General features: G+C 44.6%; 1 protein-coding gene across 1 annotated transcript; it reads right to left on the bottom strand.

The window, feature by feature from the left end:
• Positions 1-415: 415 nt before the first annotated feature.
• LOC136443585 (uncharacterized) lies at positions 416-4,303 on the bottom strand. Its single transcript, XM_066440871.1, has 2 exons — positions 706-4,303; positions 416-673 (listed from the first exon to the last, which is right to left on the bottom strand). The coding sequence occupies exon 1, from the start codon at positions 4,251-4,253 to the stop codon at positions 1,410-1,412; it is 2,844 nt and encodes a 947-aa protein (XP_066296968.1). The 5' UTR covers positions 4,254-4,303; the 3' UTR covers positions 416-673; positions 706-1,409.
• Between the last annotated feature and the right edge of the window lie 10,879 nt (positions 4,304-15,182).

Below are 15,182 nucleotides of genomic sequence, written 5' to 3'. Positions count from 1 at the left end.
TTATATATATAGTATAGGCTTTTACTGAAGTGGACAGAGCTGCTTGGACCTTAATGGAAGCGTGATGTGAAGACTAGCCGACTGCTGCCCACCGGTGTGTCAGGGACCTGCAGCAGTGATATCAGCTAATGGTCACCACTACTTAGTACAACTCTCAGACCTCAGGCTGCCAGCTTGATATGGCACTGGCAGCCTGTGCACAAATATTTACTGTAATGGTCACAGAGACATATCCTGTGGCCGAACTGTTTTCATACAGTGTGATTTATGTCCAGTAAACACCACAGCCGCAGGATGGTTAGTCAGTGTAAGCGCGGTGACTTGCCCTGTGCTTGACACCGCCGGCCAGCAAGTTAGGAGAGGGAATTTAACTGGTCTTACCTGGTTTGATGGCAACATGAACGGAGTCGGAAGGTTGCGTTTTGATGGTTTAATTAAGAAGAGTTAGTAGTTCACCGTGATTACATATATGCCGCCTGAGTCTACTGACTAATGCAAGTCCCGGTACAGTTCTTGATTGTGATGAATGCCTCCTCGTGTGGAATCTTGAAGTTAGTCCGAGTTGTATGATTAGTTCAAAGTTCCGAGTGGATGTCGCAGTAATCCAAGTTGAATAGCGATCCAACCATTGTCCATGTATCCTGGTAAATGCCTCCAAAGTCCAGATAAGTACCTGGTAAGTGCCTCCAAAGTCCAGATAAGTACCGTAAAAACTGGTCAATTCTCCCAACCTTTCTGACCCAGTCCTCTATCCTTTCTTGACTTGTTTTTCTCCTCCCAGTGAAGAGCCTGATTTCTTCCTGCTTGTCCGGCAAGGAAGTCCTGATTTCTTCCCCCTGTGGGAAGCCTAAATTCTTCTTTCTCCCTGTGAGAAAGCCCTGATTTCTTCCCCCTGTGGGAAGCCTAAATTCTTCTTTCTCCCTGTGAGAAAGCCCTGATTTCTTCCCCCTGTGGGAAGCCTAAATCCTTCTTTCTCCCTGTGAGAAAGCCCTGAGCCCTCCTGTGTTGAGAAGCCTGTCCCTCTCTTCTGAGTGAGCCTATTTTCTTTCCATGTGCTGAGGTCCCTAGAGTCTATCCAAAAACACGTGTCCTAGATTTGGCGGGAACTTGCCTGTATCTTATTAACATTTCTAAAGGCGGCAAATTTAAGAAACAGTAAGTTGGCGATTACACTGGCCCCCAATTGTCCGTTTTACGACAATTTTACATTACATACATGTAATAAAGCCAACTTCCTTACACAATGACTATACTGTGTTTCAAATAGTTGTTAGTAGAAATATCATGCAATTGAAATAAGCTCGGCTGAAGTCCATATAGGGTTGTCTACTTCACTACGTTGCTGTTACATGCATTAAACTCTCTTATGATACTAGAGTTCGAACAAGATCCTCCTGGAATTCAGGTCTCTAGACGTCTTCCTGTTCTTCTTCCAGTATTGGGCACAACTTGTCTATCGGCCGTTCTAGGATGTTGTGCTGTGTTTTGACTTTGACATGTCGGACTAATCCTTCGCTGCCACGCACTACTTCTACCACTTTACCCAACGGCCACTGGCCTCGTGGGTTGTTCTCATCCTTCAGGAGCACTAGATCTCCCACTGCGAAGTTTCTTCTTTGTTTGCCCCATTTTTGGCGTCCTTGTAGAGTGGGTAGATACTCCTTGACCCATCTCTTCCAGAACAGGTCTGCAATGTACTGGATCTGCTTCCATCGGCGTCTTGCGTACTGGTCTCCCTTCTCTGTTAAGTTGGGTGGAAGGTCCGTCTTTGACTTTAGCGTCAGCAGATGGTTTGGTGTCAGGGGCTCTAAGTCGTTAGCTTCCATATTTGCTGTTGTTATTGGCCTGCTGTTTATTATATATTCAACCTCGCAGAATAACGTACCCAAGCCTTCATCGTCAAGTTGATGACCTTTGCTGACAGCATACAGTACTTGGCGTACGGTTCTGATCTGCCTCTCCCAAACTCCTCCGAAGTGGGAACCTGAAGGTGGGTTGAATTTCCATTCTATCCCCTTCTTTAACATACTTTCATGCATCTTGCTGGTGTTCCATTTTTTGACCTCCCTCTTGAGTTCTGCCTTTGCTCCAACAAGATTCGTGCCATTGTCGGATATAATCAGCCTCACTTGTCCTCTTCTTGCGATGAATCTCCGCAAGGCATTGATGCAACTATCCGTGTCAAGGGATTCTGCTTTCTCCAAGTGCACCGCTCGCGTCGTAGTGCAGGTGAAGATGACTCCATATCGTTTTACAATACTGCGGCCTCGTTTGACTTCGAACGGGCCGAAGTAGTCTACGCCCACGTTGGTGAACGGTGGGTTCTCTGGTATTACTCTGAAGGATGGTAGATCCGCCATCTTCTGTTCTCCTGTCTTGCCGTGATGACGGCGACAAGTAACGCACTTGCCGATTACTTGTCTGATTAGCGAGTTAACTTGAGGGATCCAATAGCGTTCTCGCACTTTGGATGTCACATAGTTCCTCCCCAAGTGTCCGTTGTCTTCGTGGATTTCTTGAATCACTAGCTCTGACACTCGGGACCTCTTCGGGAGCATCATTGGATGCTTCATCTCTTCCGAGAGGGTTGCTTGTCTCAGTCTCCCTCCTACCCTGAGGATGCCCTCTTCATCTAACTTAGGGTTCAGCTGGAAGATACTGCTGCAAGACTTCACTGATCCCTTGCTTCTTTGCAGGGACACTATCTCTTCGCTGTAGTGACTACGTTGCACGTGCCTTACTATCTCCAGCTCTGCTCGTGCTAGGTCGCCTGTCGACAACCTTTGACATGTTGTCTTTCCTGCGGACTTACTCTTCTGCTTCAGGGCCTGTTTCACTTTAGCAATCCAAGCTACGGCTTTCTTCAAGCGATACCAGCTTGAGTAGTGTGCGATGAGAGCATCCATAGGTTTCTTGGACTGCATTGGTTCCTCTGTTTGAATGGCGTTCACTTTGACTTCTGGGTCCCTCTGTGGTGGTTCTTGAAGACCCTCTGGCAACTGAGGCCACTCGCTCTTTGGGCCCCACAGGAATTGTGGGCCATTCACCCATCTGCTGTTGTCAATGAAGTCTTCAATTGATTGTCCCCTCGACGCGTCGTCTGCTGGGTTCAAACTAGACTCCACATAGTGCCATTGCTTTGGATTTGATGCTGTCCTTATTGCTGCTAGCCTATTGGCCACGAATGTATGGAATCTTGTGGTCTCATTATTTATGTATCGCAATACTGTAGTACTGTCGGTCCAGAAATGCGTTCTGTCCACCTTGAGGTCTAACTCTCTCTTGAGCATTGAGTCCACACGGACTGCTACCACTGCCGCATTCAGCTCCCGTCGTGGTATGGTGACCTTCTTTAGCGGAGCGACGCGGGCCTTGCCCATAAGCAGAGCACAGTGTACTCTGCCATCTTGGTTCTCCATACGTATGTACGAAGCTGTTCCATACCCTGATTCACTTGCGTCTGCGAAGTGATGTAGTTGCACTGAGGTAGGGTCTCCAAATCCGACCGGTTTCACGCACCTGTCTACCTCAAATCTGCGACTCAGCAACGGTAGTTCTGCCTCCCATTTTTGCCATGACTTGACGTGTTTCTCTGGGATCCTTTCATCCCATGTCTTCTTTTCCCTGCACAGGTCTTGCAAAATCAGCTTGGGATGCAGTGTAGCAGGAGCGATCAATCCCAGTGGGTCATACATCGAGCTTACCGTTGACAGTATTCCTCTCTTTGTTGCAGGTTTGTCTTTGTCGACGTTGCGAAAGCCCAACATGTCTGTCTGCACATTCCATAACATACCCAATGTACGTTCTACTGGCATCTTGTCAAGGTCAAGATCCAGGTCCTTTACTTCCTCCGACATCTCTGCTGTTGGGACGGTCTTGAGTACTTCTCTGCTGTTGCTAACCCATTTGGTGAGCCTGAACCCTCCCGTGGCGCATGCTTCTCGCATCTCATTTGCAAAGCATTGACCTTGCTTCTCTGTTGGCATAGCCTTGAGTAGATCATCCACGTAGAAGTCTTCTTGGAGTGCCTTTAGCACTTCTTCGTTGTACTGTCCTTTACAGTCCTCAGCTATTCTCTTCAGGGCATAGTTTGCACAACTTGGGGATGACGTTGCTCCAAACACGTGTACTGTCATACGATAATCTTCCAGCGGTTCGTTTATGTCACCCTCCGGCCACCACATGAAGCGCTGATAATCCCTGTCCTCCGACGGTACTTTAACCTGGGAGAACATTGCTTCTATATCCGCCATCAAAGCCACTGGTTCCTGTCTGAACCGAGTTAACACTCCCAACAGCGTGTTGGTCAGGTCTGGACACAGACAGTCAGTTTGCACACAGAGCTGTGACTGCAGGTCGGAACTTCCACCAGCAGAATGGGCCAGTAGATAACTACAGACTCTACTATAGTACAGCAACTTAGTTATAACTAAGTTATAACTGGCAATCTGAACAGACTCACTTATTTTTTAAACAACACGCGCAAAATCCTTGAGGAAAAGAGTTGCTGTAGGCAGAGACAGAAGTACAAGTTGAACAGAAGTAGGGCCTGATGAATCGTTCTGACCAGTATTTTCCAGTACACAGGGAAATCCACAGTCATGGTTCAACAGGGAAATCCACAGTCATGGTTCCACAGGGAAATCCACAGTCATGGTTCAACAGGGAAATCCACAGTCATGGTTCAACAGGGAAATCCACAGTCATGGTTCAGCAGGGAAATCCTCCTGTACCCACAATCATGGTTCAGCCATCCGTCCAGCAGGGAAATCCACAGTCATGGTTCAGCCATCCCTCCAGCAGGGAAACCCACGCAGCAGCCACTGCTGCAGACTTGGCTCCCTCCCTCCCATCCAATCTGGCCCTGGAAAGGTCTATATGTAAGGATAGAACTTGTCAGACTTGGAGTTGACTGAAAATGGCCATTTTAAGGTCTGATTTCCGTGGGTTAGTTGTCCCAATTTGGTTCCAATCCAACCGATGTCGCAGTAACCCATTCAGAATCCTGTAGAGGCTGTAGTGCCATCCATGGCCCTGCCTGGTGTTTTATGGGAAACCATTTCCTACCTACCTTACGTATTGCCCAGATACATATCACTCTTCCCTTGACATCTGGAGAGCCATCGGCAGTTTGGAAAATACATCTGCAGAATTAGAATAACTGTACATACACGTTAACTTATTACAGGAATGCAGATATCATGATAGGGAGCAAAACTGTTCCATGAATTAACATGTACACGTGAGACTTTAATCTACCTTTAAAAACAAATATAGATATTAGCCTGTATACTAACGCCTGCCGATATCTGTTAGGAGATGCGGTAGCTGTCGTGAGCCCTCCCTATATCTGCTTAGAGATGCATTAAGTCAGCTGTTGGAGCCATCCCCACATCTGCTTGGAGTCAGTTGTTGGAGTCTGTCAGGTTTCAGGCTGTTCAGCACAGTGTTGGATGTGTGGTGGGACATCCCCACATCTGCTTGGTTGACAGGCTGTGAGGTGGGACATCCCCACATCTGCTTGGTTGACAGGCTGTGAGGCAGGACATCTGCAACATGTTTGGGAATGTGAAACACTCCAATCTCCCCAGGAGGGACAACATCTCTGGAAGCTTCCTACTTGGAGTTTATGATCTAAAGCAGGGAAATCCTGGCAGCGAGTACATCGTAAGTGAGCTGAATATGAACTCAGGCTTGTAAAGCCCCGCAGCCCACCTGTTGGGTACAGGTAGGAATATTCAGTATGTAGGTACTGTATAGTTGACATAGACTTTGTATTTTTTATTTTTCTGTAAGCTCTCTTTATGAACCCTCGCACAGTGATCATGTGCCCTGTCTTCCATGGATTTTGTCACTATGGTTGTTTTCATGGGAAACTCAAAGACACCACATTGAAAAATAAATGCCAGTACCACTTATAGGAAGGAACTGTTAATTTTTTACCTTGACTGCCTTGATCTGGAACTATTGTGTAGTATAGATCACACATTTAGTCACAATTATTGTCAATTGCAACAGATTTGTTATGCTTGTAAAAAATGGGTTCAGGTCAGCAAAGTTTAGTACAAAACAGCTTCGCTTCCCTAATGTTTTAAAACGCCTGACTTCACGGATGACTGGATGCATCATGTATTTCCTTCTAAGGCTGCACCAAGTAATTTTTATGGATGACGTCCTTTGGTGACCCTAAATCTAATGCGAGAGCGCGAAAAAAAAACAAGAAGGGCCGAAAAAAACAAGATGCCTAGATTTGAAATATAATAGTCAACGAGACATGTTAGGACACAAATTGAATGAGAGAACACAGTGTAACAACTGACAATTCTTTGATCCATCATGAAAAAAGCAATAATTTGAATAAATCAGTTGAAGTTGAACAGTAGTTGTTGTCCTGTCCTGTTCCTTTCCATATCCCATTGATTTTGCAGGCCTGCAGAAATATATTAGATAAAAATGGAACTCTTTGGTCATAGTTACAGGAAGCGCAATTTCTTGTCTTTTTTCTTGGAACAGACCAAAATCAATGCGCGCGCGGACGTCATCCATAAAAATTACTTGGTGTAGCCTAAGTTGCGCTTGGCTCTCCCCTGAAGTTCAGTTTCCTCTTCATGTTTCCCCTCCTCTTTATTCCCCCAGCATCATCCCACAGACCTGCCAGAAACAAGGTTCTCTGGGTCAATTACTTGGCATTAAAGAAACTTCTCCCTAATGTCGTTTCTCAAAGCTCTTAATCTCTTCCTAAGGAGGAGGTAATGTCATCCTGGAGCAGCTGCCTCTAACCTTTTCCTTCAAGACTTTCTTTTCTCCCTAAGGAACTCCCCAAGACTGAGGACAGAAAACAGATTAGCATGGGCAATGGTACTCTCCAAGCAGAGGAGTGGTTTAGCTGGTTTTTGACGTGTTTTTAGGCGTTTTTGTCATGTTTTTCTGGTCTATCTAAACCACACCTGTGCTGGCATTCGCACATTACAAGCGTTTTGTTAAAAAAAAACATGTCAGAAACCAGCCGAAACCCCTCCTCTGCTTGGAGAGTAGGGTGATGGGGTTAGAGAGGTGTGGGCTGGTATGTAACACTAACAGCATGGGTGGATGTAAAGCATGCACATGTAAAGGCTCTGAGTTGGTATATAATCTTAGGATGGGTAGATATACAACATGTATATGTAAAGGCTGTGAGTTGGTATATAATCCTAGGATGGGTAGATGTACAACATGTATATGTAAAGGCTGTGAGTTTGTATGTAATAGGATGGGTTGATGTACAACATGCACAATCATCTGCAAGGCTGGAAGTTGTAAAACATATAATGCTATTGGTAAATCATTTTGATATTGCTTAAAGTTAAAAAACAGCAGTTTTTAGTGCGTAAAATGCTCACCTAGCTAAAGTACACTCCCCATGTGCCCACAGACCCCCTCCTCCCATTTTTGGACTCCTTGTAGTTATTCATCCTAGCAGAAAGCCTGATAAAGTTATGACTTCTTGTTTGTATCTAGATAGACCTGAGAGATGCTGTGTTCTTAGGGTGAGGATGGATGGTGTTATAGCATGCACACCATATATCTGCAGTCCACCATATATCTGCAGTCCACCATATATCTGCAGTCCACCATATATCTGCAGTCCACCATATATCTGCAGTCCACCATATATCTGCAGTCCACCATATATCTGCAGTCCACCATATATCTGCAGTCCACCATATATCTGCAGTCCACCATATATCTGCAGTCCACGCACCTCATGACAATACGAGTGATGCTGCGTGGTGCGTTTGTCATACTCCCATTACAAGTGACAGAAATACATGAGATACATGGGATAGGGGCATCCTGTAGCCAGCTGCAGGTGGGAGGGGTGGGGGTGGTTGGAGAGCATCTCCATGTTTCTTTTGTCGATAGTCACTACTGTATTTCACTTTATCTTCATGGTAGCAACATTTCACGGTGTAACTTTAAGAAAATGGACATTTTTACTGAACTTTAACTTCATGGTGGTGCCAAGTGATTTACAGAGCGGATGTGTGAGGGAATCATATTTAATTAATTACAACATTTTTTTTCACGGTACAGAGGTGACCGTGAAAACAGTGAACATAAAGTTACAGTGAAAGAAACAAGAATTACAGTAATTTATTTCCTTGGCTCTCAGACGTCTTTACTTGTAATTATTTTGGCAAGAGAAAATCATGAAAATAGCAAATTTGTGTTGGAATTCACTCCCATACACATGTAAACCGAGTATGCAACTGTACAGTCTCTGCTCTCACTGAGATCTGGTATTCATGCTGATGTTCCAGTTTACCAGTTTTATTTTTTGTATTAAAAAAAACACATATTAACTTTGTGTGGCCCAAACCCCCCCTTAACCTGCTGGTACATAGAAGCATGCAGAAATGACAAATGTGAGATCATATTTCCCTGAGAGCACAGCTGTACCTTATACGTCATGACTGCCGTAAGGACGACGTCTATCTTACAGTAATGGCAGAAAGTGCTGCATCTTTCCTGTTCTCCGTGTTGATGCCCCCCGGCAATGGCCACATGAGAAATGCTTTTCATGGAAGCATGAGGGATGTGGGTTATGCACCATCATCGTGGGGATTACTGGTTCTGGGAATCGTCCAGCAAGCGCAGGGGAAAGTAGGCGCACACTTGCGGGAGTTACGCCTCACAGTGATAAACATATATCACCACGGTTATGCCTCACAGTGATAAACATATATCACCACGGTTACGCCTCACAGCGATAAACATATATCACCATGGTTACGCCTCACAGTGATAAACATATATCACCATGGTTACGCCTCACAGTGATAAGCATATATCACCACGGTTACGCCTCACAGCGATAAACATATATCACCATGGTTATGCCTCACAGTGATAAATATATATCACCACCGTTACACCCCACATCGATAAACATATATCACCATGGTTACGCCTCACAGCTTATAAATATACATCACCATGGTTACACCTAGCAGTGATAACCATACATCACCATGGTTACGCCTAGCAGTGATAACCATACATCACCATGGTTATGCCTAGCAGTGATAACCATACATCACCATGGTTACGCTAGCGCCTAGCAGCAGTAAACATACATCACCACGGTTATGCCTAGCTGTTTTGCTGACATTCAGATTTATCTTATGTGGTGCACCCAAAATTATTTCTGTGCACCTAATGTTTTTGGTTGGGTGCACCAAGTGCACCCATTTCCAAAAAAGTATTTCAAGCCCTGCTTACTTACTTAGACTTACAAAAGTTACGTATATTAGTCTTAGCTACCTCCGATTTTAGTTGCACATTGTGCGATCACTCAGTGGCAAGGGTTTTCCATTTAACTCGGTGTCTTTCAGAAAGAAAGTCCAGCCGTATCTCAGCTGAAATATCAGAGGTGACGTGCACTTCAAACTGCTCATTTGGCCCCGATAATGCCTCTTAGCTCCCTCCGATTTTAGTTGGACTGTGGCAAGGGCTTTCAGCCGAGGCAGTCAGAAAGTCCAGCCGTATCTCAGCTGAAATCTCAGACCTGACGTGCACTTCAAACTGCTCATTTGGCCCCGATAATGCCTCTTAGCTCTCTCCGATTTTAGTTGGACTGTGTGTTAGGGCTTTCAGCTGATGCAGTCAGAAAGTCCAGCCGTATCTCAGCTGAAATCTCAGACCTGACGTGCACTTCAAACTGCTCGTTTTCCCCATGATTGCTCTGAGTGAATCCATGGTGAACCCAGCGGGAGCGTTGGGAGGATACATAATCATGCGTGCATGTCATTTCTGTTATCAGATTATCAGTTCGGAACGGTAATGAACTCCGCTGGAATCACTGAAGTACCGCAGCCTGGCTGGGTGAAGGGAGGATGAACTTGTACTTGAACTTGTACTTGAACTTGTAGGTTCCAGTGTTCTATAACAGGGATAAAGAGTGTTCCATGTTTCTGTACTTGTACTTGAACTTGTAGGGTCCAAGTGTTCTTTAACAGGGATAAAGAATGTTCCATGTTTCTGTACTTGTACTTGAACTTGTAGGTTCCAGTGTTCTATAACAGGGATAAAGAATGTTCCATGTTTCTGTACTTGTACTTGAACTTGTAGGGTCCAAGTGTTCTTTAACAGGGATAAAGAATGTACCATGCTTCTGTGCGAGATGGATCCCAGGGGACCAGCCCACCTGTTAGATGCCATTATGGCTGGCACTGTGAAACCAACATTCATGCTGATCCTGGTCACCAGACTTTTTTCTCTCCTGCATGTAATGGTTGAAAGTTAGTGTGAAGGGTTTGGTGCGGGAAGCTGAAGATTGTTTACATGTTTATATTACATTGATAATCTAATTGTATAGGTTAATGTTTCTAGACCTCCTGACCCACTTATAAGGTTTTACACCGACCTGCTGCCCTTGCACCAAGCTGAAGTTCGCTCATGGCCCAACCTGTGACACCTTGCTGGGAGGGTGGGAGACAGGAGAATTCCTGCCATGCTGGAGGTAAACTGGACCATCTGCTGTGCTGTCCCTGGTGTCAGGCTGATTGTCATGGGAGGACTCAGGGCTTCAGCTGGCTGACTCTCATCAATAATAGGCTGGGGGGGGGGGGGTTGTCCGTGGTGGGAGAAAAGTAGTAGAAAATATTTTTTTCTAAACATTTAATCGCGGTCGCTTTCAATCACTTCCAAAGTGCCAAAATTGTCAATATGAAAACATCTTTGGAAAGCCGACACCTTCCACCATCTCACTGGCGAGTTTGTTTTGTCAGATGTAGTCGTTAATGCAACTTAGAAAGCGATTTGTCGGAAAATGGCTGATACAAATCTGAGTTTCGATGCGATTCTTATGGTTTGATTGCTCGGGGTGCTACAGATCTAGAACTCATCCTTTAATTTTTACTCCCTGGAACGTTCTAATGGACCATGATAGGGCTATGGTTTTGGCCTGGCCTGACCTGTGCCCGTCCTAGTCTGGTGCTGATTTGGTCCGACAGCATTCCTTCTGATAAAGTGTTGTCAGGACCCCCCCATGCAGACCCTCCTACAGAACTCATCCTTACTCCCGAGTCCTGGCCTGGCCTGACCTGTGCCCATCCTCGTCTGGTGCTGATTTGGTCCGACAGCATTCCTTCTGATAAAGTGTTGTCAGGACCCCCCCATGCAGACCCTCCTACAGAACTCATCCTTACTCCTGAGTCCTGACCTGGCCTGACCTGTGCCCATCCTCGTCTGGTGCTGATTTGGTCCGACAGCATTCCTTCTGATAAAGCCAGACCCAGACTGGCATCAGTCTGCTGGAGTCTCTTGCTGTAAGGAAGCCCACAGCAGTAAGCTTCTTTATCGTTAATGTTTGTTTATTACCTTTGCCAAGAAGTTGATGTTTTTGTACCTTTTCTGTGTAACGCAGTAGTGTTTGTGTTACATGTGGTGAGGTCCTGACATTAAGACCTCCTAGTGGCCTTCCTTGGTACTGCAGCAGAAATTAGTTTTCTTTGTCTGATGGCCTTACGTTTCACTGTCAGCAGGACTTGAAGTCTTGTCTGGTCATTTATTTTGTCAGGGCCCATGGCCCATAAGTATCCTTATAAGTTATACCATGCTGACACTACATGCATGTACTGATGTAGTGTCAGCATGATGATGGTGATCCACTACATGTTCTGCAGCTCAGGTAGTTATGGAAACAACCTCTGGCTGCATTCAGTCTTTCTTCATTTCTTTCCACTGTGTCTTTTTTCCTGCAAGCTGCTGTAGCTCCCTGAGTTTCTTTGCAGTTTTTAGGTTTCCCATTCCTTTGTTTTTGAGGTCTGTTCTGTTTGTGCAATGACTTCCTTTCCTGGCCTTGTATTTAGTGTCAGCAATATGGTATAAGGATACTTGAAGTTTAAAGCGGAAGCCACTTTTTTTCCATAAAATTCATTTGTTGTACATACATACATACATAGAAAGCGTTCTAACCTCAGATTGAGGCCGAAGAACGGCGCTTTTTGTTAGCTTTCATGTTGTTACATATTGCTTAGCCATGATGCCACCTTTCCTCCTTCCTCTTTCTTAATTTATAACCTTATGTGTCAACAACTACATGTCTTAGATACTGCTAACAGCTTTGGTATTCTTTTGATTTTGATTTTGCCAACTTCACTTTTGTTCATGACATTCAAAATGTTCGATGATAGATTTTCAATTTCATACAGTCATTCCACTGACCAAAATACCCTGTAATTTTAAAGTTTTCAGGGCAGGATCTACCAAGCTGGAATGTATTATTCCTTAATCAGTTAATGATTTAATTCAAAGTTCTGCCCCATTATGGTCCATTAGAAGGTTCCCCTCTCAAATGTGACAACATGTTTCTTGTAGTTATGACTACATGGGAAGATGTTAGCATGCTAGTACAATGGGGGAGGGGGCTGCTTGGTAAACTGTTATGGTAGTGGCTGCCTACTGCAGTTCAGGAGGTGACTGTAGTTATGGCATGAGAAGTTGTTGGCCTGTATGTATGTATAATGGGGGAGGGGGCTGCTTGGTAAACTGTTATGGTAGTGGCTGCCTACTGCAGTTCAGGAGGTGACTGTAGTTAAGGCATGAGAAGTTGTTGGCCTGTATGTATGTACAATGGGGGAGGGGGCTGCTTGGTAAACTGTTATGGTAGTGGCTGCCTACTGCAGTTCAGGAGGTGACTGTAGTTATGGCATGAGAAGTTGTTGGCCTGTATGTATGTATAATGGGGGAGGGGGATGCTTGGTAAACTGTTATGGTAGTTGCTGCCTACTGCAGTTCAGGAGGTGACTGTAGTTATGGCATGAGAAGTTGTTGGCCTGTATGTATGTATAATGGGGGAGGGGGCTGCTTGGTAAACTGTTATGGTAGTGGCTGCCTACTGCAGTTCAGGAGGTGACTGTAGTTATGGCATGAGAAGTTGTTGGCCTGTATGTATGTACAATGGGGGAGGGGGCTGCTTGGTAAACTGTTATGGTAGTGACTCCCTACTGCAGTTCAGGAGGTGACTGTAGTTATGGCATGAGAAGTTGTTGGCCTGTATGTATGTATAATGGGGGAGGGGGCTGCTTGGTAAAAAGGTTATGGTAGTGGCTGCCCACTGCAGTTCAGGAGGTGACATGAGTTCCCCCCACTAACCTTGTAGTGACATGTGTTTAACAGGGACCAGCTGTGGGCTGAAGGACTACATACTGTACATGTACAGTTTGTGTATGTCGTCATGAAAGCTCACAACTTAAACAAGTGTACAAAGGTGCAGACATTTTTGTTAGACTCTGTTTTCATGTTGATCCTTCAGTTCAGCTTTATTTTCAGATCAGAGAACCAACAAAATTGGTTATTGATTTATTTATCTATTTATCAATCTTTAGGGTAGTCCCTTCAGTTAACAAGTATATATTTCCAAGGGAGCCATATTACATAACAAATCATAACAAATCAGAATACAAAAGGAATAACTTAACATAAACTTCATTAGTGATCAATTACACAGTCATATAACATAAAACAGGAATGATCAAACATAGGACCTTGATATTATTTCAGTTTGTTTGGTTACTGTTCTATGTTGTATAAGTCCATCCCTTGTTGCATTTTCATGTGATATGATGAAAAACAAGCTAGTGCTGCTATACTTCTGGTTATCACGTAGGTGGCCAGTGTCGTGTAGAGGGTCGATAAAAATGGCCATAAAAGTGATCTGGGCAAAATTGACCCGACTGTGGAAATTGAATTCCATCACATTTAGTGATGATTTGTCATTATTTTGCTGCGTGCTGAATCTGTTGGTTGTTCCGGGTAATGATGCTGAAATGCTGGCCGGTGAACAGACTGTATCGCTCATGACACACCAGCAGCTTTGGTGCACCGGAGTGCATTTTCTGTAGCGCTGTCACAGCTTTACCTCTTTAACATCCCACTCATTGTGTGAGAGTCAATGTTAGAAATTTTTATTGTTGAATCTGTCATTTTACACCTACAAAAATGTATTTTTATTAATTTCATGTCATAATTCCCATTTTATTCCGTCCCATCTCGCAAGTTTCCGCTCCAGGACGGAGGGAGGGAAGGGTCCTGCAGACAGGCCCGATTTGTTGTCACCCAGTTTTGCCTTTTTTCTGTTTTCAAAGTAACAAGCCTAGATTCTTCTAGCTGGCTAAATTGCAATTTTTTTCCTTCTGAAATATAAATGATCCACTTTTGTTAAAAACTGATGCAAAGTAAAATATAACTGATATAACACATAACTCTGTGCAAATGCAGCTCCCAAAAGTCTGTGTAGATATCAGATTGATGCTGTCCCCTGCGCTTATGAAGATTTAAGCGTTCCCAATGCCTGAGACTTCCCAGTAATGCGGCACGAAGCCTGCCTTTAGTCCCCCTGCATATTTTATATCACCTTGTCTCTATCTCTCCAATCATAGCCATATGAAAGGTTCAATATTTATGTCACCCGTATCGAGTTTCAGGCAATACTGGATCAAAGACTTTTCAGACACGGATATTGAGAATCTTAGTTAGGCCTTCTGTGTAAGCTGATAGGATCTGTTTTACTCCTCCATGTCAATATCACCGAGTATCATGTCAATATCACCGAGTATCTCTCTATCCAGGACCGTTTGTCAAACTCACCCCGTGCCTTATGGCGGCAGGCGATTGCCAAAGTGGAAACACTTCCTGCGGCATGTTGTTATTGATCAGTTTTGTGAAGGTAAAGGTAGTTCCGCAGCCCTTTTCAGACTGTAGGGACAGTGGGTTGTTATCCATGTATAGGGACAGTGGGTTGTTATCCACTGTGTTTAGGGCACAGTATTGGAAGGTGGAGCCCATCCCTCTCCTTCTGCTGCCTTTTACCTCCCCAACTGAAGTATGGTGCCCATTACGGGCCTCCTTGCAGCCTTATATGGTACTGCAGCAGAGTATTACAGCTTTGAGAGTAAATCGTAGCCCACACTTAGACATAGAGAGGAGAAACAATTAATTACGGGCCTCCTAGCAGCCTTCTATGGGACTACAGCAATCAGTATTGCAGCTCTGCGAGAGGATGGTAGCCCACACTTAGACATAGACAGGAGAGACTATAGTGACTTTGGTCCTCCTAGCAGCCTTCTATGGTACTGCAGCAGGAAGTATTGCAGACTGTTTAGCTCTGAGTAGATAATGGCCCCCATTCAGGCATGGAC

Source organism: Branchiostoma lanceolatum, chromosome 10 (genome assembly GCF_035083965.1).
Source record: "Branchiostoma lanceolatum isolate klBraLanc5 chromosome 10, klBraLanc5.hap2, whole genome shotgun sequence".
Lineage (NCBI taxonomy): Eukaryota > Metazoa > Chordata > Leptocardii > Amphioxiformes > Branchiostomatidae > Branchiostoma > Branchiostoma lanceolatum.
The sequence above is the reverse complement of the archived record's forward strand: the minus strand, read 5'-3'. Positions and strand labels throughout refer to the sequence as shown.

What these genes read in the sequence shown, in the direction of transcription:
- LOC136443585 (XM_066440871.1), bottom strand. Translation starts at nt 4,253, where the DNA reads ATGGCGGATATAGAAGCAATGTTCTCCCAGGTTAAAGTACCGTCGGAG.